The 22,262-nt window shown below is 53.4% G+C and overlaps 1 protein-coding gene across 8 annotated transcripts in view; it reads right to left on the bottom strand.

The window, feature by feature from the left end:
* Positions 1–6,524: 6,524 nt before the first annotated feature.
* PPFIA1 (PTPRF interacting protein alpha 1) overlaps positions 6,525–22,262 on the bottom strand; it is a 92,194-nt gene continuing 76,456 nt past the window's right edge. For 2 of the 8 annotated variants that reach the window (XM_066252277.1, XM_066252280.1), the window contains 10 exons: positions 22,170–22,251; positions 21,869–22,069; positions 20,399–20,461; positions 16,074–16,249; positions 15,883–15,980; positions 13,666–13,841; positions 12,980–13,048; positions 10,548–10,713; positions 8,761–8,828; positions 6,525–7,892 (listed from right to left, as the gene is read on the bottom strand). In XM_066252277.1, the coding sequence (XP_066108374.1) occupies positions 8,770–8,828; positions 10,548–10,713; positions 12,980–13,048; positions 13,666–13,841; positions 15,883–15,980; positions 16,074–16,249; positions 20,399–20,461; positions 21,869–22,069; positions 22,170–22,251 (1,090 nt within the window). In that variant the 3' untranslated portion in view covers positions 6,525–7,892; positions 8,761–8,769. Of the gene's footprint in view, positions 7,893–8,760; positions 8,829–10,547; positions 10,714–12,979; positions 13,049–13,665; positions 13,842–15,882; positions 15,981–16,073; positions 16,250–19,857; positions 19,918–20,398; positions 20,462–21,868; positions 22,070–22,169; positions 22,252–22,262 lie in introns of those variants that run through there. The other 6 variants (XM_066252282.1, XM_066252283.1, XM_066252279.1 and 3 more) reach the window with 5 other exon arrangements.

The raw sequence follows: 22,262 nt of genomic DNA, 5'->3' as shown, positions 1-22,262 counted from the left end.
GGGTCAATTATTTGGAGCACCCGCTCTCACTCGAAAAATCAAAAAATTGTCAATATCTCAGTTCTGCTCCCAGGGGCCTCCCCATTGTCCCTCCCCCCCACCTCCAGTTCTACTTGTGCTGGGAGCCTCACCCCAGACTCCAGGGCACAGCCCATGTCCTTAGCCTTAGCCAATCAGCAAAGCACACTGCACTCCTCTTAGCGCTGATTGGCTCAGGGGTGACTTCAACCTGGCCCAATGGGACAGCCAGCTTCCAGGAGACAGGGAGACACATCCACCTACCCATATCACAAGGAGAAAGGGAAAAAGCAAAGTGAATACCTCCCACTTAAAACTGAGCCTACTATACAAATTCCAAAGCAAAAACGAATATTAACATTTAGAGGAACCAATAGAGTGAACAATGGAAATGTGATTTATTATTAAAGTTGAAGTGGCCTTACCAGGCGGTGGCTCAGTGGATAGAGCCTCGGACTGGGATGCGGAGGATCCAGGTTCGAGACCCCGAGGTTGCCAGCTTGAGCGCGGGCTCATCTGGTTTGAGTAGAAGCTCACCAGCTTGGACCCAAGGTCGCTGGCTCCAGCAAGGGGTTACTCAGTCTGCTGAAGGCCCAGTCAAGGCACATATGAGAAAGCAATCAATGAACAACTAAGGTGTCGCAACGAAAACTGATGATCGATGCTTCTCATCTCTCTCTGTTCCTGTCTGTCCCTATCTATCCCTCTCTCTGACTCTCTCTGTAAAAATAAATAAATAAATAAATAAATAAAAATTAAAATTAAAGTTGAAGTGCATGTTGGAGAACACTGTATAATTGTAAAGTATATCTGTTTTGACAAGGAACATGTATAAAATAAGGTCAAAAGTTAACAGAAACAGGTAGTTATGAAAAGTTATTTAAAATATTACACAAGTCCTGGCTGGTTGGCTCAGCCGTAGAGCATCAGCCCAGTGTGTTGGAAGTCCCGGGTTTGATTCCCGGCCAGGGCACACAAAAGTGCCCATCTGCTTCACCACTCTTCCCCCTCTCCTTCCTCTCTGTCTCTCTCTGCCCCTCCTGCAGCCAAATCCATTGGAGCAGAGTGGGCCAGGGCACTGAGGATGGCTCCGTGGCCTCCACCTCAGGCGCTAGAATGGCTCCAGCTGCGATGGATCAACACCCCAGATGGGCAGAGCATCGCTCCCTGGTGGGCATGCTGGGTAGATCCCAGTCGGGCACAGGCGGGAGTCTGCCTCTCTGCCTCCCTTCTTCTAACTTCAGAAAAATACAAAAAAAATTAAAAAATAAATAAAATCTTGCACACATGCTATGGACTGCGTTTTGCTCTACCCCCTTTCTCCCCAATCCCCCCAAATTCATAAGCTGAAGCCCTACTGCCCTGTGTGATGGTTTTTGGGGGTGGGGCCTTTGCCCAGTGGTGATTAGGGTTAGGTGAGGTCATGAGGGTGGGGCCTTCGATGCTGGGATTCGTGCCCTTATAACACCAGAGGACTTGCTTCCTCTCCCCATGCGAAGTCACAGCAAAAAGGGTACGGTCTGCCAGCCGGGAATGGAGCGCTCACGGCAGAACACCGTCAGACCAGCACCTGATGTCGGACTTCTCAACCTGCAGAACCAGGAGAATAAATCGGTCGTGTAAGCCATGGTCTTTTGTGACAGCAGCCTCAGCTGACGAATACAATATGAAAAGTGTGATTACTGAAATAAAACACTTCAAAAAAGCGGAGGTGAACTCTTGGATGAACACAGTTAAGGAGGAAACTGGTTATCTGGAAGCCACGGTCAAGGGACTATACAGGGTAAAAAAAAAAAAAAAAAAAAGCCCAAAGCAATCAAAATAAGATACGTCCTGTAAGTCCCACAGAGGGCCAAGTGAGAGGTTCCAATCTGGACTGAGCAGGAATTCAAAAGCAGAAAATGCAAGAACGGAGGAGTGGCCCTGGCTGGGTAGCTCATTTGGTTTAGAGCATTGCCTTGAATAATTACGGTTGCGAGTTTGATCCCCTGCCCTGGTCAGGGCACATACAGGAATCAACCAACGAGGGCAATGAACACATGGAACAACATAACAGTTTTCCTCTTTCTCTAAAATCAATCAATTTAAAAAAATACTGTTTAAAAAAATGTGAAGTTGATGCAATGTGTGTTTCATGCCGAGCTGCGGTTCAGAACGGTTTAGCTGTGCACAGTAGCTAAACCCCAAAACTGGCCACGTCACATTCCAGAGTACGGCCCGGAGAGAGCAGCATTCACAGACATCGAAAGACTAAGGGTTTATGACACAGAGGGGCTCCTATTAAAGTTTACGATAGAAAATTTCACACAAGCCTGACCAGGCGGTGGCGCAGTGGATGGAGCGTCGGACTGGGATGCGGAAGTACCCAGGTTCGAGACCCCAGAGGTCGCGCGCGGGCTCATCTGGCTTGAGCAAAGAGCTCGCCAGCTTGGACCCAAGGTCGCTGGCTCCAGCGGGGGGTTACTCGGTCTGCTGAAGGCCCGCGGTCAAGGCACCTGTGAGAAAGCAATCAATGAACAACTAAGAAGTCGCAACGCGCAACGAGAAACTGATGATTGATGCTTCTCATCTCTCTCTGTTCCTGTCTGTCTGTCCCTGTCTATCTCTGCCTCTGTAAAAAAAAAAAAAAAAAAAAAAAAAAAGAAAATTTCACACAAATCAGAAGTAGATAATAAACTCCCAGACATCCATCACCCACTTTTCTTTCCACTGATTTTTTAGGGGCGGAGAGGGAGAGAGAGATCGAGGCACTGATCTGTTGTTCCACTTAGCTGTGCACTCAGTGGTTGCTTCTTGTACGGGTCCTGACCAGGGATGAAACCCACAGCCCCGGTGTGTCTGGATGACGTGCTAACCAACTGAGCTACCAGAGAGCACTGGGAACTATACAGTATTAAGCCAGGAAGTCCGGGTTGCCAGCTGTCCTTCATCAAGAGCCAAGAACTGCCTGACCAGGCGGTGGTGCAGTGGATAGAGCGCTGGACTGGGATGCGGAGGACCCAGGTTCAAGACCCCAAGGTCGCCAGCTTGAGCATGGGCTCATCTAGTTTGAGCAAGGCTCACCAGCTTGGATCCAGGGTCGCTGGCTTGAGCAAGGGGTTACTCGGTCTGCTGAAGGCCCGCGGTCAAGGCACATATGAGAAAGCAATCAATGAACAACGAAGGTGTCGCAACGAAAAACTGATGATTGAAGCTTCTCATCTCTCTCTGTTCCTGTCTGTCTGTCCCGATCTATCCCTCTCTCTCTGTCCCTATTAAAAAAAAAAAAAAAAGTCAAGAACTACTGCCTCTAAGTACAGAGGTTGCCGGCTCAATCCCTGGTCAGGGCACATACAGAAACAGATCAGTGTTCCTGTCTCTCTCCCTTCCTCTCTCTCTAAAATCAATAAATTAAATAAAGTTTTTTAATGAGTAAAGAACTGCATTCTGTTGGCTTCAGAAGGTGAAGGGCAAGACCCAGTCCGAGGGCGTCCTTGTACAGAAGCGTGGAACGCGGGCTGGCCCGTACCGGTGATCCTTGGCACCGTCTGGGGGCCAGCTCATGCAGACTCCTCATCGTAGCCACTTCATCCCCTGTGCAGGAACAAGGCCCCCCAACCCCGAGGCTGTGACATGGGACTCCCTGCCGTCTCCCTCACAATGCAGGGCACCAAGGACATTCCTGCCCACAGCCTCGCTGGGCAGAACCGCTGTGTCCTTACTAAAAGCGTGGTCACTCTGCCTCAACCGTCTCTCCTGCACCTTAGCCGCTGGGTCTTCAGTGACTGTGACACTGCTTTGTAACAGAGCAGCCCCCATCTCGTGTGAGCTCTGCACACTCAAGGGTGGTCAAACTGTCCCAGAAGGCATGCCAAGGGACCTCTTACATTTAAAGTGTCTTCTGTTCTCTTCTTGGTCACCCTCTGCCCCACCTCATGGTGTCACCGCTAAGGGATCAGGACCACTCCTCGTCCTGGGTTCCAGCACAGACCATCAATGCCTCCTTGCCCTGGGCTCAACACCTTTTATGTGACGTCAGGTGTCCTGGCTCCCAGTAGAGGCTGGGTCCCGGGGCACGGGGGGCGGGAAGCAGGAAGGGTGAGGAGGGCTGTTCTGCTGATCCTGACATCTTCCGGGCAGGCCAGGCCTCCAGGAGAAAAGTGTGATGGTTTAATACAGGGGTTGGGAATCTTTTTGGCTGAGAGAGCCATGAACGCCACATATTTAAAAATGTAATTCCGTGAGAGCCATACAACGCCCCGTGTACGTTACACATTATCCAATAAAAATTTGCTGTTGTCCCGGAGGACAGCTGTGATTGGCTCCAGCCACCCGCAACCATGAACATGAGCGGTAGGAAATGGATTGTAATACATGAGAATGTTTTATATTTTTAATGTTATTTTTTTTATTAAAGATTTGTCTGCGAGCTAGATGGTGGCCCCAGAGAAATGTTTATATCCAAATCCCCGGGACCTGTGAATGGGACTTCACTTGGTTTTTCTCTTTTTAATTTTATTTCAACTGATTGATTTTAGCAAGGGAGGAAGAGAGAGAGAGAGAGACAGAGAGAGAGAGAGAGAGAGAGAGAAAGGGGGAGAGGAAAAAATGGAGTAGCAGATGGTTGCTTCTTCTGTGTGCTCTGGCTGGGAATTGAACCTGGGACATCCACACGCCAGGCCGACATTCTACCGCTGAACCAACTGGCCAGGGCAGGACTTTACTTGGAAAAGGGGTCTTTGTAGATGTAGTTAAGGGATCTTCAGAGAGCTCATCCTGGATTACCTGTGACAGTGTTTTTCTAAGAGACAAAAGATAAAGACCTGAGGACAGGCCACAGGAAGGCAGAGGCAGAGACTGGAGGGTTGCAGCCACCTCCAACAGCTGGAGAGGGGAGGGGTGGTGGGTCCTCCCGAGTCCTCCGGAGAAAACCCCGCCTTCTTCCCACTGCATGACGGCGCTGCAGGGCCTGGAAAGGGTGCCACAAAAGCAAGGACACAAACTAGCAAAGTCACCAGCCAGTCTGTCAACTAGCCAGTCTGTCTCACCAAAGAATCTAGCTAAGGGAACGAAGGCCTGAGATATTCAGAGACACGCTGATGTGTCCCAGTCAGAAGAGCAGCAGAGGCAGAGGCGGGACACCCTCGTCCCTGCTGCCAGGGGACACAGGCTGCACGGACCCAGGCTCGTCCCCTGGACGAGGACGGGGTGCAGGGAACAAAACGCAAGAGAACAGAAACCCAAACCCCATCCTTACCTTCAGGCACATGACGTGACACTTGAGCAACTTCAGGGAAGCCATCATGAGGCTCAAGCAGCCCTAACAAAGGGAATGCAGAGTGACCGGTGCCCTCCCCACTCCCGGCAAGCCCTAGGGTGGGGGACGGCTGACCAGTGGCCCTAGGACAGCAACACTGCGAGCATCTCTCATGGAATCACAGAATCAAACTGTACCAAAGCACCTGCAAGTTCATGAGATCAGTGACTGTGTGGCTTGTTTCCAGAGCTGTCCGACACCCCGAGGCTAGCCCGGCTTTGCTCGGGTACCAGGAAGCCTTAGGGGAAGCAGCCAGGAAGCCCTGTTGCTTCAGTCTCATCCTGAACCCCAAGAACTGGGACGTGCCCAGAGTGAGGCGGCCCCTCTACCAAATCGGAAGGGGGCCAGCACAGGTTCCAGAGAGGAGGACATCAGGGACCTGAGGGCTAGGCCCCGAGGGACACAGCCGGAATGTGTCCCCACGTAAAGAACGCATGGATCATTCAGGAAGAGGAGTCCGCCTCATCGTGGAGGGGCAGACGGGGAAATGAGAGCCCAGGCGACCACAGCAGCGCCTAGGCAACAGGGCTCTGGGGGAGGGGTAAGTCGGCCACCAGCCCTACGCGCCCAGGACCCTAGGACTTGGTGGGAAGGAACATGGTACCCAGCAGGCCACTGCTGAGCTGTCTCCACCTCCCGCCCTGCCCCCCACCAGTGCCCCGCGTCCCATCCGGAACCAATTTCCAGCCCTGCTGCGTATGTGCGTGTGGGTCCTGCCTGTGCCATGTTCCCTCCCCTCTGCCACCCTGGACTGGCACGTGGCTCCCGACTTGCTCTAAGCCATTAGAGAAGCTGGCTCCCCAGTTCCCAGGGACCACGAACTGCTAAGGACACAGAGCAGGTGCCTCCCTGGGATCCTACAGGAAGGGCGGAGAGAGGTGGGGAGAGGCGGGGAGCTGAGAGCTGTGCGCACGCACGCTCTCTCCCTCGTCTCATCACACTCGCCCTTCCGTGGACTGCTTCCATGAGCCCACACATGTCCACTGCGCTTCCCACCAGGGGCCTGTCTGTGCCTCTGGGCCTCCCAGAACCTGGTCCCCAGGAGGATGAGACTGCCTCTGGGTCTCCAGAAGCTAGAGCAGGGACCAGCTGCCCATACCCAGGCCCAACCTCCAGCTTCCACGTCTTATCACCTGGCTGCCCTCACGGGATTGGCTGGGCCCCGCGCAACGCAGTCACGCCTCTTCCGCTCACCGCACTGGCAGTGGGAAACGCTTCTGTACTTTATTGAAAGAAAGCAATAAATAACACTGTGATAAAAAGAGTTCAAAAGTAGACTGTACATACTTTGTTACATAATCAAGAGGTTCACAAAAGATTAATAGAAAAACGGAAGGGTGACGGTGACTTGTATGGGTCACGCGGAAGCAGAAAGCAAACGTGAAGACGCCGCCGTCCCCGTCTGTCCTCGTAGCGGCCGCACAATAAATAACGCCCCGTGCGCGGCCTCCTCGCAGTTTCTACGGGGCCGTGGAACTCGCCCTTCGAGAAGCCGAAGTGCTACGGGACACTCAGGCCGTCCAGATGGCTACGTCGTAAAATCTAAGTGTGAACGCGAGGTCCGTTCTTTAGACATGGTCACAAATGTAAAAAGGTGATTAAGAAAAGTAAGGCCTTTTTATTAGTCGCACAGCGTTCTTCCCGGAGTCCCGTGAGTCGCTGCTGTGCACCTCGGTCTCTGCGGGGGAAAGGGCGGCCCTCCGGGATTGGTCCTCATGCGTGGGGGTGCCAGCGCCTTCCCACCCTCCCAGGAGAGCCGGGGGCCGCAGGTGCCCCCCACCCGCTTCTTCTCGTCCAGCTAGAAGAGCCCCCAGCTCACGGCTCCTGCCCATCCCTGGCAACAGGCGCTCCACGTCTGCGGAGGCGGGGCGACGGAGGAGTGGCCCGGCCCTAGGGATGTCCATCGTGTTCTGATACGCCTTTTCCAGTGCAGATCGTACCGAGGCTGTGATACCTAACACCAGACAGGTCCACACTACAGAACAGAGCATTTCTTGCAGGAAAAAGTATATAGCAAGGTCAGTTTGTCATTAAAACAACAGTAACGGCTGGGAAGTAGGTCTGTTGATTTCAAGATGATTGTGCAGCTAGATTACGCTGGAGAAGGACCTGTGCTGCTGTCGGGGTGTCTTACAAACGCGGTAAAATCCTTTTCTCTGTCGTGGTTTTATTATTTAAAAAATTAAACAATGATAATTACAATAAATGCATAATTTACAAAAGCCCTCTATTTGTTCATAAGATTTATACATACAAGCATTACAGTACATTCATTTGAAAGACTAAAATTAGACATAAGAACATGAATTGATTTAAAAGGATATTTATAGCCTGGATATACATGAAAAAGTAAGTAACTATATAAATGAAGGCATAAGTTTACATAAATATAAGAAACATTAAATTCTAAAATATTTTCTTTATGGTATTCATGAACTTTTCACTAATTAAAAACTCTGTAATAAAATATCTCAGGGTCCATATAACAAGTATTAACAGACAGAAGGGTCCATTGCGGTGCAGAAAGCCGCTGCAGGGGCCGGGCCGCGGAGTCACCTGTAGAAGTAGTGCGGGTAAACTGCAAGGCAAACGGAGAGGAGGGGCCTTGAGACCCGCTGTCCCGGCCCCGCCCAGGCCCCGCCTCCCACCTGCCCGGCGAATGTGGACTCAACACCAGGGACTGCGCACATCACTGAGAGCGCCCCCTGCCTGGCCTCATTTTGGCATACCGTCTAAAAGTTACCAATTAAAGAGGATGATGGCGAGACTGTCAAGTATTCCGGCCGGGATACGCCAGCAGAACGGAGCGGAACAGCGCCCTCCCTCCGGCCCTCGAAGCAGTGACATGGGGCGGGTCTCCAGGCCTGTGCCCACCCCCGATATCTGAGACTGGGTCCCTCAGGAACTGACCCTGCTGATGGCAACGCAGTTTTGTTTTTAAAACCAGCCTCTAAACTAAAGGCCACCAGGGTCACACCAGGGTGTGGCTTCATGAAACACTGTTTTAGGGCCGTCTCATTCAAGAACGTGCATTTATCACAAAGCCAGCTAGCACGGAGACGGGGTGTACCGGGACAATACTGGCACCCACAAACGTGGCCCAGTGCGCAGGACAGGGCCTGGCGCGCTGACAACAGGCGGCAGCCAGCTCAGGGCTCAGTTTCTCTCTGCTGCGTCCTACCTCCACTCCCTCAAGGACATGGCAGACACCTAAAAGGAGCCAGCGTCCTGAGGGTTACGGGCAAAGTAGAAGTATACTTTGTTCCCTTAAAAAACGAGCCCACGCCAACCTCTTTGTGACCAAGTGTCAGCATGGAACAGCAAAACCACCTTAGGGGTGCACAGGGGCTGCGTGCCTGTGTCTCAGTTCCTGGAGGAACGGGGACGGGCTCTGCGGCCGCCCGGGCTCCGTGCCGGCTTCGCGGAGGGCACTGCGCTCTACTCACCACGGGGCTTCAGCAGGAGTAAGTCCTGACTGTAGCGGAGTCCAGCCTCTGCGTTCCTGACACACTGCCTGGTTCGACAGCGCGGGGAGCGTGCAAACACAGCGTGCAGTTAGTGGGCATCACGCAAGGGCACAGGCGCACACACACTTGCACACCCACAACAGCACCTACTGAGGGTCCCCAGGGAGCCTGCTAGAGCGGGACTAGATAAGCCAGAGAAGGAACCTAAATGTGACCAAGTGCGGCCGGCGTCCCTAAGTGTCTCCTCATCTCCCACGCGGCCCTGGAGTCGCTCAAGTTAATGCTGAACAGCGATGCCTCTTACCCAATAAAGACAGTCCCGCCGTGTCCACTTAGTTCAAGACATGGCTTAACGGGACATTGTTTCTCCCTCAACTGTCGAGGACAGCAAACACACTTTCCTTTTGGCCCTAAACACTGTGTCTGTAAGAATGGCAGGAGGTGAACACCCAGGAGGGACGTGAGCTGTCACCAGCCAGCCCACTGGGTGCCCGAGGCCGGACAAGCCACGCCAACCCTCCGACTCGGAGCCCGGGGACCTGCTGCCACCCCCCCACAGGCCTCACTGAGAAGCCGTGGACACCGCCTGTCCTGCCGGGTCTGAGACTCAGGCGCTGCGCAGGCAGACGTTGCCTCCCATAGCGTGTGCTGCCTGGAACTTTCCCCGCAAACATCTGTAATTTACCTAAACTCTAACCTCAGTCTTGCTGTTAACAGTTAACAGGGAAGAGTTGCAATGAGGAAAACGGAAATGAAGCTATGAGAAAAATAAGAAAGTGCTCAGACTATTTAATGTCAAAGGTAGAATTACAGTTAAAATTTATTGAAATTATCTGTAGGCTCCTTAGAAGAAAAATGCTACTTTGTAAACCCCCCCCCGCCCCCCATCAAGGACCTCACTGAACTCCGCCAGAGGGGCCGTGCTTGATGAGAAGGTAGCCCCGCGAGCCACCCCTCACGGGGAGCGGGCGCCCAGCCTAGCACAGGCCTCAGATAAAGGCGCTCTCCTGGTGTGTACACGGGGAAGCGACACTTCTGTGCTGCTGCGGAAGGGCAAAGGACACAGGAAATAGGGGAAGCTACATCAGAGCAGTTTCTACCTCTCCTAGAACCTCCCCTGGGTCGGAACTGAGGGCGGAGTCGTCTGTCACTTCCTGAGAGCTTCATGGGAATGGCTCATAGAACCACCACAAGCGGCCATGCTACAGGCGGGGAAACTGAGGCACGGTGCTGCAGGTCACGCCCCTGCTCAGTAGCAGAGCCGAGTCCTGTCTGCAGTCAGGCGGGCGGCCAGAGCAGAGCTGTAGGGAGAGCTCGGCCGACTGAGCCCGCGATGTGCTCAGAGCACGGCGGCCACAAGGGCAGGGCCGCACGCCAGCGGGTCCTGGTGCCTGCGCCCGTCCCCGTGAGCCTGGGGAACAACGATCACAGCGGGGACAGAGGGAGAGCCACCACACGGCGGCTGGGGACGTCTCCCAGTGCTGCCTGTCACACACACGTCCGTACAAGTACAGATGTCACCTGGCGCACGGCAGACGTGTAGTGCTGAGCCTTATTAGTTGGGAGAAGATAAATATTCAACCAGACAAGAACTTACAAAAACCTCTATCGTTGTTAACTCTTTATAAACAGATGTTAGGGTTCACTTTAAAACACTGAAGCCCGAGCATGCAAGAGCACCCAGATGTCTCGTGAGGGACTAAACAGACCCGCGCGCCCCGAACAGCAGCGCATGCTGCCCACGGGCCGGGCCGGGCCTCACGTACCGTCCAGCTGCACCTTCTTTGGCTGCATGGAGGGGGAGGACAGAGAGGGGGTGACCCGGAAGTTTGCAGGCAGAGTCTCTGCTGACCCGGCAGCTAAGCCACGGACGTCCTTTGGTCTGAATTTTTTTCTCCAGGAAGGTGCTCTCCTAAAGCTTTTATCATCGTCCTAGTGAACAGAAGGGCAGACGACAAAATGGTTGTAAAATAAAGGACAAAAAAAATAAACCAGACTGACGTCACCAGCCCTTTAACACGACGGTGGAACTTGTTAGCACATTTCTGTTCACAGGTATCTAACCCATTCTTTTTTTTTTTAAATGGTACATCCAACTTTATTTATTTATTTATTTACTTTTTTAGATTTTTATTCATTTTTATTAGAGAGAGAGGGAGAGATAGGAAGAGAACAGGGGGAGGAGCAGGAAGCATCAACTCCCATATGTGCCTTGACCAGGCAAGCCCAGGGTTTCAAACCAGCGACCTCAGCATTCCAGGTCGACGCTTTATCCACTGCACCACCACAGGTCAGGCCTCTAACCCGTTCTTGATGGCCGTGTGATTCACTGACCACACTGGGGACTCCTGAGTGCAAGGGGGCCTGGCAGCTCTCACACCAGGACCCTCAGGGGGCCAAACTTAGACTGGCCTGCCACCTGGTGTACGTTCCTCCTCTCTACCACATTTCTCTTCTTCTTTTAAATAATTGATTGATTTTAGAGAGACAGAGAGAAGAAGGGAGAGGGACAGAAGGAGGAGGGGGAGAGAGAGAAAGCAGCATTCATTTGTTGTTTCACTTAGCTGTGCACTCAGAGGTTACTTCCCGTGGGTGCCCTCACCGGGGATCGAACCCCCAACCTTGGTGTTTTGGGACAACACTCTAGCCAACTGCACTAACCAGCTATGGCCACCATGTTTCACAAATTATCTTGCAAAAACCACTTTCTTACTACATAATACAGTCTTGTCTTAGAAACAGCTGTCCAGCTGCAAACAACTCTGTCTTATGCTGGGAAAGAACCAGCAAGTGCTTCAAACTCAAGTTTCCTTAGGACCAGTGAAGAGAGTAACACAGAGCAGCGTGGGAATGAACGAGGCACAGTTTTAAGGAGACAGGAACACTCTGTGTGTCTCTTCATGCACTTCGGAGATACGCTCCCAGGCGCAGGGTTCTGGTTGGGTAAGAGCCAGCTGTGCCCAAACACAACTCAGGTGTGCTCCAATCCCAGGGTGTAGCCAATGCTGGAGGAAAAGCGTTTTTGAGGAGTATCAAAAATCAAATAGCAAAAATATAAGGAAAAAAACCTATCTTACTGAAAATACTAATTTTTTTCTTTTTTTAATTTTCCCCTTGATTTGAGAAAGAGAAGGGGGAAAGGAAGGAAGGAGGAAGAGTAAGGGAAGAAGGGAGGGAGAGAGAGAGAAGCATTAACTTGTTGTTCTGATCAGTTGTTCCATTCAGTATTCCCTGTTTGTGTCCCATCTGTGCCCTGCCTGGGAGGCACAGCCAGGGCCTGAGGGCACTGGGAAGACGCTTAGCCATTGAGCCACCTAGCCAGGGCCAGAAAATATTCATTTCGTTTCTTTTCTTCTCTCTTTTTTTTTTTCCAGAGACAGAGAGTCAGAGAGAGAGGGATAGATAGGGACAGACAGACAGGAACGGAGAAAGATGAGAAGCATTAATCATCAGTTTTTTGTTGCGACATCTTAGTTGTTCATTGATTGCTTTCTCATATATGCCTTGACCATGGGCCTTCAGCAGACCGAGTAACCCCTTGCTCGAGCCAGCGACCTTCAGTCCGAGCTGGTGAGCTTTTGCTCAAGCCAGATGAGCCCGCGCTCAAGCTGGCAACCTCAGGGTCTTGAACCTGGGTCTTCCGCATCCCAGTCCGACACTCTATCCACTGCGCCACCGCCTGGTCAGGCTTTTCTTCTCTTTTTCTAAGTAAGAGGAGGGGAGATAGAGAGACAGACTCCTGCATGTGCCCTGACCAGAAGCCATCCCACAACCCCCATCTTGGGCCAATGTTCAAATCAACTGAGCTATTTTTAGCACCTGAGGCTGACACTCAGACCAACCTAGCCATCCTTCAGGGTGTGGGGCTAATGCTAAACCAATCAAGTGATTGGCTGTGGGAGGCAGAGAGAGAAAAGGGGGAGAGAGAAGCAGATGGTTGCTTCTCTTGTGTGCTCTGACCAGAAATTGAACCCCAGATGTCCACATGCCAGGCTGATGCTCTATGTACTGCGCCACCACCTGGTCAGGCCAATATTAATTTCTTAAAAGCATTTTTAATAGAAATTTAAGAACAAAGCTTAATTTGTAAAGAAAAAATACTGCCACATTTAGAAGAGACACCATGCCTAAATGGCTTACACAAATATAAAAATCCACATTTAATACAATTTAAAAAGTCATTTGGCTGAAAACTTACTTCATTGAACCGTCTGTCTGTCCCCATGACCAAAAGGTTGTTAAACTCTCTTTCCAAGACGGCACGAGCCTGAAATCGTAAGAGAACAAACCTGAACTTCAGCCTCATCTCAGGGACGTCAACATTTCACAGCTGCTTTTCCGACTGAGACTCTGAGAACCTTTTTAAGGAGCCATGCGAGCCTGGAGCCACGACAGCGCAACCATCAGGCTCTCGGGGCCGGAGCCCCAGTCCCTTGCACACTGTGCTCGCAGGTGTTAGGTGAGCTGCAGAAGCGGGGACAGAGGGGCAGGTGGGGGGCTGACAGAGGGCATGCAATCTTCCGCAGAAGCACAGAAGGTTTCATGGTCCTCAGTGAGCCCACGAGTCCAGAAGAATTAGGGAAGTTGTACCCAGAAACAATATATAAAAGCCCCACCCACAACACCTGGGAGGGAGCATTTCTCTCCGCCCTGAGAACCGGGTGCACGTGAATGAAGTTCCCATCCCTCTGTCGCCGCTCTCACGCTTGCAGCAGAAAAGGGAAGAGGCTGGGCAGAAACAAGGCAGAGCCAGCCCGCCCGGTCTGACCCCTCTACACCAGCTGGGTACGGAGAGACAGCCAGCGGTCTGAGGGGTTGTTGAGTGTGGTCCCCAGGCAGGGCCCTCGCTGCCATCTTCCTTGGGAGAGCCCCAGGCGGCAGTACCTGCGTGTTCTGCGTGGGGATCTGCAGCAGGAGGGCCAGCACGTTGAAGTCGAAGGTTTCGTCTAAGGCCACGAGCGCCCCATGCACCCCACTCTCCAGGAGGTTGTTGGCATACTCTTTAAGGCCGATGGACAGGACCCAGCGAATCACACGGTCGTTGCTCCAGACAAGCACGTCTGCAGGGGAACAGACACAGTGACACGGTGACCTCGGGAGGCCGTCATCACACAGCCCCGGACACAGGGCAAGGGCGCTGCGCTGCTCCTGAGCCCTCGGCTCCTGGCTGCAGACCAGCTGCCCAGGTTGTGGGAAACACTGCTGATGGACAGACGGACAGCCATCTGCTAACAGTCACACATCGGTGTCTCAGCCCCTCTCCAGGCCCAGGACAGCTCCCAGTAGACACAATCGTAAGTGAACCCAGGGGAGCAAGGTCATTCCACACATTTATTGTTTAGAGAACGAAAAAAATGCAAATCTGGCCCTGGCCAGTTGGTTCAGCAGTAGAGCGTCGAACCTGCGTGTGGAAGTCCCGGGTTCGATTCCCAGCCAGGGCACACAGGAGAAGCGCCCATCTGCTTCTCCACCTCTCCCCCTCTCTTTTCTGTCTCTCTCTTCCCCTCCCACAGCCAAGGCTCCATTGGAGCAACGTTGGCCGGGGTGCTGAGGATGGCTCCGTGGCCTCCGCCTCAGGCGCTAGAATGGCTCTGGTCACAACAGAGCAACGCCCCAGATGGGCAGAGCATCGCCCCCTGGTGGGCATGCCGGGTGGATCCTGGTCGGGCGCATGTGGGAGTCTGTTTCTATGCCTCCTCCCAGCTTTTCACTTCGGAGAAATACAAAAAAAAAAAAAAAAAAAAAAGAAAGAAAGAAAGAAAGAAAGAAAGAAAGAAAAAAATGAGAATCCAAAGGACAATCAAAAAACTGAATGCCCAGCAGGTTCCAACATGAATCACACAGACTTCAGAACACTCGAGACGATTTCTTCCGTCACAGGAGTTAGCAACAACTCACCCTCGCGCAAGCAAACCTCTCACTTATAATCTGGAAGACTTTTTTTCTTGTCTCATTTTGAAAAGAGAGAAACTTAAAGACATTCTCCAGCATACTAGAGATTTGAGGGGAAGAGCGAATAGTTTGTGAAACAATAAATAATTAAATTCGCTCTAAAAAATACACTGCTCAGAAAAACCAGGGGATATTTTATCACTTCATATTCACTAAGAAATATCTCCTAATTTTTATGAACAGTGTACATATAAATGACCAACAATCACTTTCAAAGGTACTTCTGTCAACTGTAAAAAGATTGAAAATGGACAGAAAACCAGAGGCCCTGGCTGGATGGCTCAGTGGTTAGCGCGTTGTTCCAAAGCCCAGAAGCTGCCGATTCAGTCCCTGCTCAGGGCACACACAGGAAGAGACATTCCTGCTCTCTCCCTCTCTCTCTCTTTCTCCTTAAGATCAATAAATAAAATTTTTTTTAAAGAAAAAAAACACAAACGAGACAGCTTTACACATTTCATTTCTAAATCCCTTTTCTGAAGAGAGACACACACACACACACACACACACACACACACACGGCTCTTCTCATGATTCCCACGAACTTGACCATGACTGGACCATCCTTCCCTCTTCCCAGCACACGTCCCCCTCCTGTTTCTTCCTCTGTAGGCACCGGGCAGCCAGCAGCTCCCACGGGGCTGTGGTTAGGATTGAATGAATAGAAGAGCATCCTGGTCTCCAGGTCCCCCCCCCTGTATCCTGGGGCGCCTTCCTACCCCCTTCCTGCGGGAAATACCCTGTTGCGCTCCCTGTGGGGGAGCCCCCCCCCCATTCCACATGGCTTCCTGGGCCCGGCCGGGACAGAACCACCCCGCTCTGCTCTAGGTTCCCCAAGCCCTGGGTCGGGGCCAGAGCAGTGTCCACGCTCCCATCTGGGGAGCAAAGGGCGGACCCCGCCGTCCTGCCCGCTGCCTGACGGGGCACCTGCGTCCTCACAGCAGGAAGGCAGTGTCCCCCCCAGGCACCCGATGACCGCGAAGAGACCACCCGAGTCTCCCGGCTAGTGGAGAACTGGGGAGCCCTCCGGACGGCAGCCTCCTCTGCTCCCCTTAAACCCGCCCTGGGTTTGGTGAGAACAGGAAGTCGCCCAGGCTGCTCACACGCTGGGAAGCAGCGATAGGCGGGACTGACCAGACAGAATGTACTAGCCTTTTATTTCACTCTGGCTTTCTTCTCTTTTTCTTTCCAGTTCTTTTCGGTCATAATTTAACCTTCGCAGGCACATAATTCCACACTGGAAACTGTTTCTATTTATTAAAAAAATAAAATAAAAATAGAAAGTTAGAGATGGCAGTAGTCACCACTGCCAGCTAGCCCGCCCCGGGCAGGGCAGCCCCCACCTGTGGAAGCTGTCCACCATCTTGAGCTGGCCGCGCAGGTCCTTCTTGGTCAGGTGGTCCAGCATGCGCGCGTCCACCAGGCACTCCATGAAGTAGCTGCGGTACTGGGGCAGCCCCAGGCTGGGCAGCCACTCGTTGCCGATCCACTCGTGGTTCATGTCCCCGTAGGCCAGCGTCTGCTTTCAGTGATGGGACACGGTCAGCCCGGGAGACGCCCACGGAGGGCGCACAGAGCAGTGCACAAGGTCTCTACACTGGACATGCGGCTATGACTGCAACGTAACTTGCTCTCCTAGGAACTACATGCTGAATGTGTTAGTAAAATTTTACATAAAAGGAATTACACTGTTATAAATCTATGACTCGCTTGCGTTGACAGATATAACCCGTCTCCCAGACCACAGCCACTGTCAGGACTGCGCGTCCTCTTTCCGAGACGGTTCTCACGGGTGATGACACGGCAGCAAAGAACGCCCCGACTCATGAACAAGTTTGAAGGACCAACCCGACCCTGCTCCCGAACGCGTCTCTGGCTCAGGCTTTATTCTCAATGCTGTACTTTCTAAATTTCCTCAATAAAACGCCTGTTCACATTCAAAATCAGTTTAAAAAAGGATTTAAAGCAGTTTTAAGAGAAGAGATGAAGACAAGGATGGACAGGACTGAAAGCAGGGACAGACAGTGGCCCTGGCCTTCTCTCCACAGCCCACACCAACTGGACAGGACGCCCCCTCCCACCCAGCCTCAGTGGGGTGGTCGCCCTCAGTCCTACCAGCTCGCCTGAGCTAACTGACGTTTCACACAACACTCTGCAACCACGTCTCTACGACAAATCTCTATTCAGAAAGAGGACAAAGCCATACAAATCGTATTCTCCAACCTCAAAGACATCAAGCTAGAAATCAATAATAAAAAGGCATCTGGAAAACTCTTATTTGGGAATTGGCATACTTCCAATAACCCACGTGTCAAAGAAGAAATCATAAGGGAAATAAGAAAGTACGGGGGGTTTGATTCCCAGCCAGGGCACACAGGAGAAGCACTGACCTGCCTCTCCACCCCACCCCTCCCCCTTCTCTCTCTCTCTCCCTCTCCCTCTCCCTCTCCCTCTCCCTCTCCCTCTCCTCCTCCTCATCCTCTCCTGCAGCCATGGCTCGCTTGAAGCGAGTTGGCCTGGGTGCTGAGGATGGCTCCATGGCTTTGCCTCAGGCACTGAAACAGCTCGGTTAATGAGCAACAGAGCCACGCCCCAGATGGGCAGAGCATCACCCAGGAGGGGGGCATGCTGGGTGGACCCAGTTGGGGGGCATGTGGGAGTCTGCCTCTCTGCCTCCCCACTTCTCACTTCAGGAAAAAAAAGGACAGGGATGGGCAAAAGTAGGGGTACAGTTGTAATACAAACACATGGCACAGTAAGAAAAAATAACAAGAATAAACCCTGTGGTTCCCCAGGACCGGGAACAGCGCAAGGACACCTTTTGTCCAACACAGTGCGGGAGCTTCTAGCCACTTCAACAAGGCAAGGAAAAGAATCAAAGCCTATGGCTGGTGAGGGAAAAACAACACTGTATTTGTAGATGACCTGACTAACAACACAGAAAACGAATCTACGAAACAGCTAACACACAACTAAAGTGAGTTCCGTAGAGCTGCAACATACAGGGTCAGTATGCAAAAACGGACTGTATTTCCAAACGCCAGAGATGAACGGGAGCCGCTTACAACGTCATAAAGAGCACGGACACTGCAGGGCAGGGCGGGCAGGAGACCGTAAGCTCCGCGCCCTGGAGAAGAGCACCATCACGGGCACGCACCGCGGAACACTCTTCTTCCGCCACGGAGACTCACTACCTTCACGAGAACTCCCACATCACGGATTCTGTGGAAACAGCGACCCCACCTGTCACCCCACCTAATTACTGCTCACACCAACCAACCTGGAAGGAACGACTCAAACTCCAACGAGAATGCTCAAACCCTAACGGGAAAAAATGTTGCACTCTTAGTTCGAAATGACCATGAGGGAGAAGAAGGGCAAACCCTTTCTGGACATCACCGTGATGTCGCCGTCTTTCAAGCCTCGCATCTCACAGGTCTGATGCCCACACAGGAGCACGGTGTTGCTTTCCTGCTCGCTGACTGCGCATTCTTACACGCACACACTGCAGAGAAACTTCTCGCAGAAAATCCTACGGAAACAGGCCCTCTCATCTGTCCCTCACTCTACACTCCAGTCACACTTCTCGGTGGTCAGTCACGGGAACTCCTGGGAGGCCCGGGCTCCATCCCAGGGAGACCGCGTGCCTGAGCGGCCAGCGCAGGCTTCTGATCAAGCCCGACGGGGCTCTCCTGGCCAGAGAACGCGTGGGCGACAGGAGAGCCACAGCACCGGTCCGCTCTCCCACTGCGAACACGAGTCCCAACCCAGCCCTGGTTCTGAGCCCCAAGGTGCGGGCGCTGGCGAAATAGGGCGGGGTAGGGCGAAGGCAGGGGCTGGGCATGGCCCTGCTTCCAGTGGCTGCGGCCTCCGCATGTGGGCGCTACCAGCTGAGTGCAGCATCCTGCTCTGACCACACCTCAGCGAGCTCTTCCCCCAGTGCCCAGGGCACCGCACGCTCCCGCTGGCTTCAGAGCCGGCCGCTGTGGGGTGGCACTGGCGGGCACTGAGTGGCTCCTACGCCTGGCAGCCCCTGGCCGCCTCACCACCAGGGAGCCCCTCCGCTCCCTGGTCCGGGCCGGCTCACCCCCGCTGCCGCCTCCAGGGCACAGGGCACATGTCCTGCCTCGGGGTTGGGGACGTTCCGCTCCAGTGTGGACAAGGCTCTGCTGCTCAGTACAAGACGCACTGCTGTGTCAGTAACAGGCAACGTGCCTCCTTCCGTTCACCAGTGGTCGCTGCGGGCCTATGAGAGAGGCCTGACGAGGTCACATGGCTACCGAGACGGGTCCCTGCAGCGGCCGCAGTGCTTGGGTGGGGGGCTCAGGGGGCCGCACCACAGCCCCTCTCCTCCTGAGAAGAGAGTGTGGGGACTGGCTTGGCTTTCAGAGTTCAGGCAGAGGGACGCCGAGATTTTGTAAGCAGGAAAACTCCGATTTAAAATCACTGCGCTTTCAGACCTATACCTGATCTGACAAAACGTGACCAGGACACAGTGCTGCTGGCAAGCACCTCAGACAAAGCCACCTGTCCACACGGAAAGGCACAGCACAAGCCCGGCAGCGCCTGGGGGCTGGCACACATGGGAAGCCACCCACTGTGCTAACAGGCTGCGACACATCATCACAAAGCTTTCTGGAGCTAAAGAACTGGGGGGTTGGGAATTCAGAGGTACATTCAGAGAGAAGAGGTTTGATCTCTGAGACTCCTGCTAGGAGGGCTCTCAGCTCACACGTGCTAGCACGCTGCCCAGTGAAACGCCCACTCGGACTCAGAGGTGACACTCCACACCCGCGAGTGTTGGAAATTCACTAGAATACAGCTTTCCCACCACCAGATCTTATACTGAAGTGACCCTGCTGGGCACTGAGGCGCAGGCTCTCAGGCGGCCGAAGCCGCGGGACTGAGACTACGTTTCACAGAGAACGAACACCACGGCTCCCTAGAGAAATGCTGAGAAATGTTCAAAATTGTCCATGAGACGTACTCTTTGCACTCTTGAATCCTACAGTTTGCTTTGACTGGTGCTTTCGAATCAATGATATTATGAATAAATTAAGATGTTAAAAATGTCAAGAAAAATAAATGACAAGTGTTCATACTCCAATTCTTTGTGTTGCTGCACACACAGTGAAGGATAGATTATAGAGAGTCTCCAACCTGGGCCCAGCTCCCCTCCTCCTCCTCCTGGGGTTACGTGGTTAGGGATGGAAAAGAACAGACCGTTAGTTCTGGTGAGCCTGGTGATGCAGACATATCAACTGGGCAGGGCAAGTGCAGTGAAACTGAGCGAGAAGTTCAAAACACCAAAAGCAACATGCAGAACTCATGCAAAAGCAACGGTCCCCACTTCCATGCAGGAGCAGGGCCCACGGCCAGCACACCCACCAACGAGAAAACTAGGGTGAGCCCCGCGCCACGGGGGCTCAAGTGAGGTCTCCCAAGGAGAAAATACATAATTAAATCTACTCTAAACAGAGCCCATCTACCAACTTTAAGTTCCTGGAAAACGTCTAAAATAAGACACAATATGAATTCTACGGCACACATACAACTAACGCCTAAAGGAAATGCTGGTCTGGATGGAACAATTTAACGTGAGATGACATCTCTGCTTGGCGCCCCCGGAAGGGCGACCCCCGCGGGACGGGCCCGGGGCAGGACTGACCGTTTGTGGCGTGGCCGTGAGAGTCTCCATCTCCTCGTGCGTTAACCAGACATTTCCTGTGGTCTAGGTGGGCCCAGTGACCAAGCACATCCAGGGCGGGGGAGGCAGTGACAGGGAGGAAAGGTGGCAGACAGGTCAGCCCCAGGCGCCGAGCGGGACCAGGTGGAGGCCAGGGCCGTGCCTTTCCCCTTCGTTTCAGAGGTCCCCACAGAAATGACACGACACCAGCTCGTCCCCGTTTTAGCATGGCCGCCCCGGGCTCTAGGTGTGTGTGCCACGCTTACCACCCGAGCACGTGAAACACAGAGGAAGTACACACAGACTTCTGAAAACTGACCCGTTCTCATAATAACCAGCTCAGTGTCTCTACTCCAGTCTCCTCCTAACAGGGCACACAGGGCATGGCACGACAGTCCAGCTCGGTGTCGGGAAGGTGAGTCTCAGCAGGTGCCCGGACACCCTTGCCCAGGGGAACCAAAGGGGCAGGGAACAGGCTGGGTGTCCCCAAGTCACGGCCACCTCACTGTCATGGCAGCCCTCAGGCCAGGCCCTGTGGCCACCGGGCGCTCCTCAGGGCAGGTTGCACCCTGGGTCTCGCTTACTCGTGCGGGCAGGGCTTCCCTTAGAGGGTGGTCCTCATCACTAGTCCTGGGAAGCTGCCTGTGTCACCACAGTTTATTAAAAGCCGGGAGAACCACTCCAGCACCCTCATTTTCAGAAAGGCTACTCTGACGTGGAACTGTAACAACATTCCCTGGGCCAAGAGCCGTCTGTGCAGCAGGTGAGAATGCGGGCACTGCTCCCCACCACAGACCTTTCCCCAGGGAACAACACAGAGCAGACAGACGCCCTTAACCCTATGTGCAGGGAGCCGCGAGTCCGAGTCGGGCCCGACCTGCGACTCAGACAGGCCTGCCCCGGGGCCCACGGTCTGGCAGCACTTCCTCCCTGCAGAGCGGGCAGGCGTGGGGAGGCCCCGAGCCAGCGCGAGGAGCCTGCACCGTCGGTGTGCTCATTAGACTGCTTTGCAACGTTGACGACTGGGAGGGCCCTTTCTAAGGCCTGACTTCCCAGGTCTCCCATGTGGAGGGAAACTGAGCACAGAGAACACGGGTGCACACCTGCCTGCCCGTGCACTGCTCACATCGAGCTCCTGGGCTCCGGCCCTGGGGGACCAGTGACAGCCACACAAGCCAGGAGAGAAAGACACTGGTTTTCATGCACCTGGGGATCTAAGCTTGTTTCTCTTCAATTGTTATAAACATGTATTTCACTTTGATTTAACTTCTGTCTTTAAAAGCTCCCGCTTCTGTATCAGGTGCCACTGTGGCCGAGCTGCTGTGAAACCTAAGTAAGTGTCTTTAACCACCCAGACTCACACCTCACGCTAGACTCTACGGGGGACACGGGGTGTTTCCAAGGAGCTGGAGAAGCGACGGGAACGGGAGTGCGGCGCCGGCCCGAACATACCGTCCTGGAGGTGGGCGGGGCCGACGGGCTGGTCAGCGACAGGATCTCCTGGATGGCCAGCCGCAGCTTGAGCCGGTGCAGGGGGTTGCTGATGCCGATCTCGCGCTGGATCTCCGTGTCTGACAGGGCCGACATAATGGCGCCGCTCTTCACGTTGGCTCGACACGCGGCCACGTACCAGGCTGGCATCCCCACCCAGAGCTAGAGAGGAAGCGGCAGGGCCAGGTCAGGCTCAGTGCGCGACGCGGCATACACGCTCGCACACGCCATGCATGCCGCCCCAGGCAGGGAGAAAGCGTACCTCCAGCCAGACGACAACAGTTGGCCCGTCCCACTGTGCAAAAGGTAAGCCTTGTCTCCGCGCTTCCTCGAGCAGCTCGTGCCTGCAGAAAAC

This window comes from Saccopteryx bilineata, chromosome 1 (assembly GCF_036850765.1).
Source record: "Saccopteryx bilineata isolate mSacBil1 chromosome 1, mSacBil1_pri_phased_curated, whole genome shotgun sequence".
NCBI classification, from domain to species: Eukaryota; Metazoa; Chordata; class Mammalia; order Chiroptera; family Emballonuridae; genus Saccopteryx; species Saccopteryx bilineata.
The sequence above is the reverse complement of the archived record's forward strand: the minus strand, read 5'-3'. Positions and strand labels throughout refer to the sequence as shown.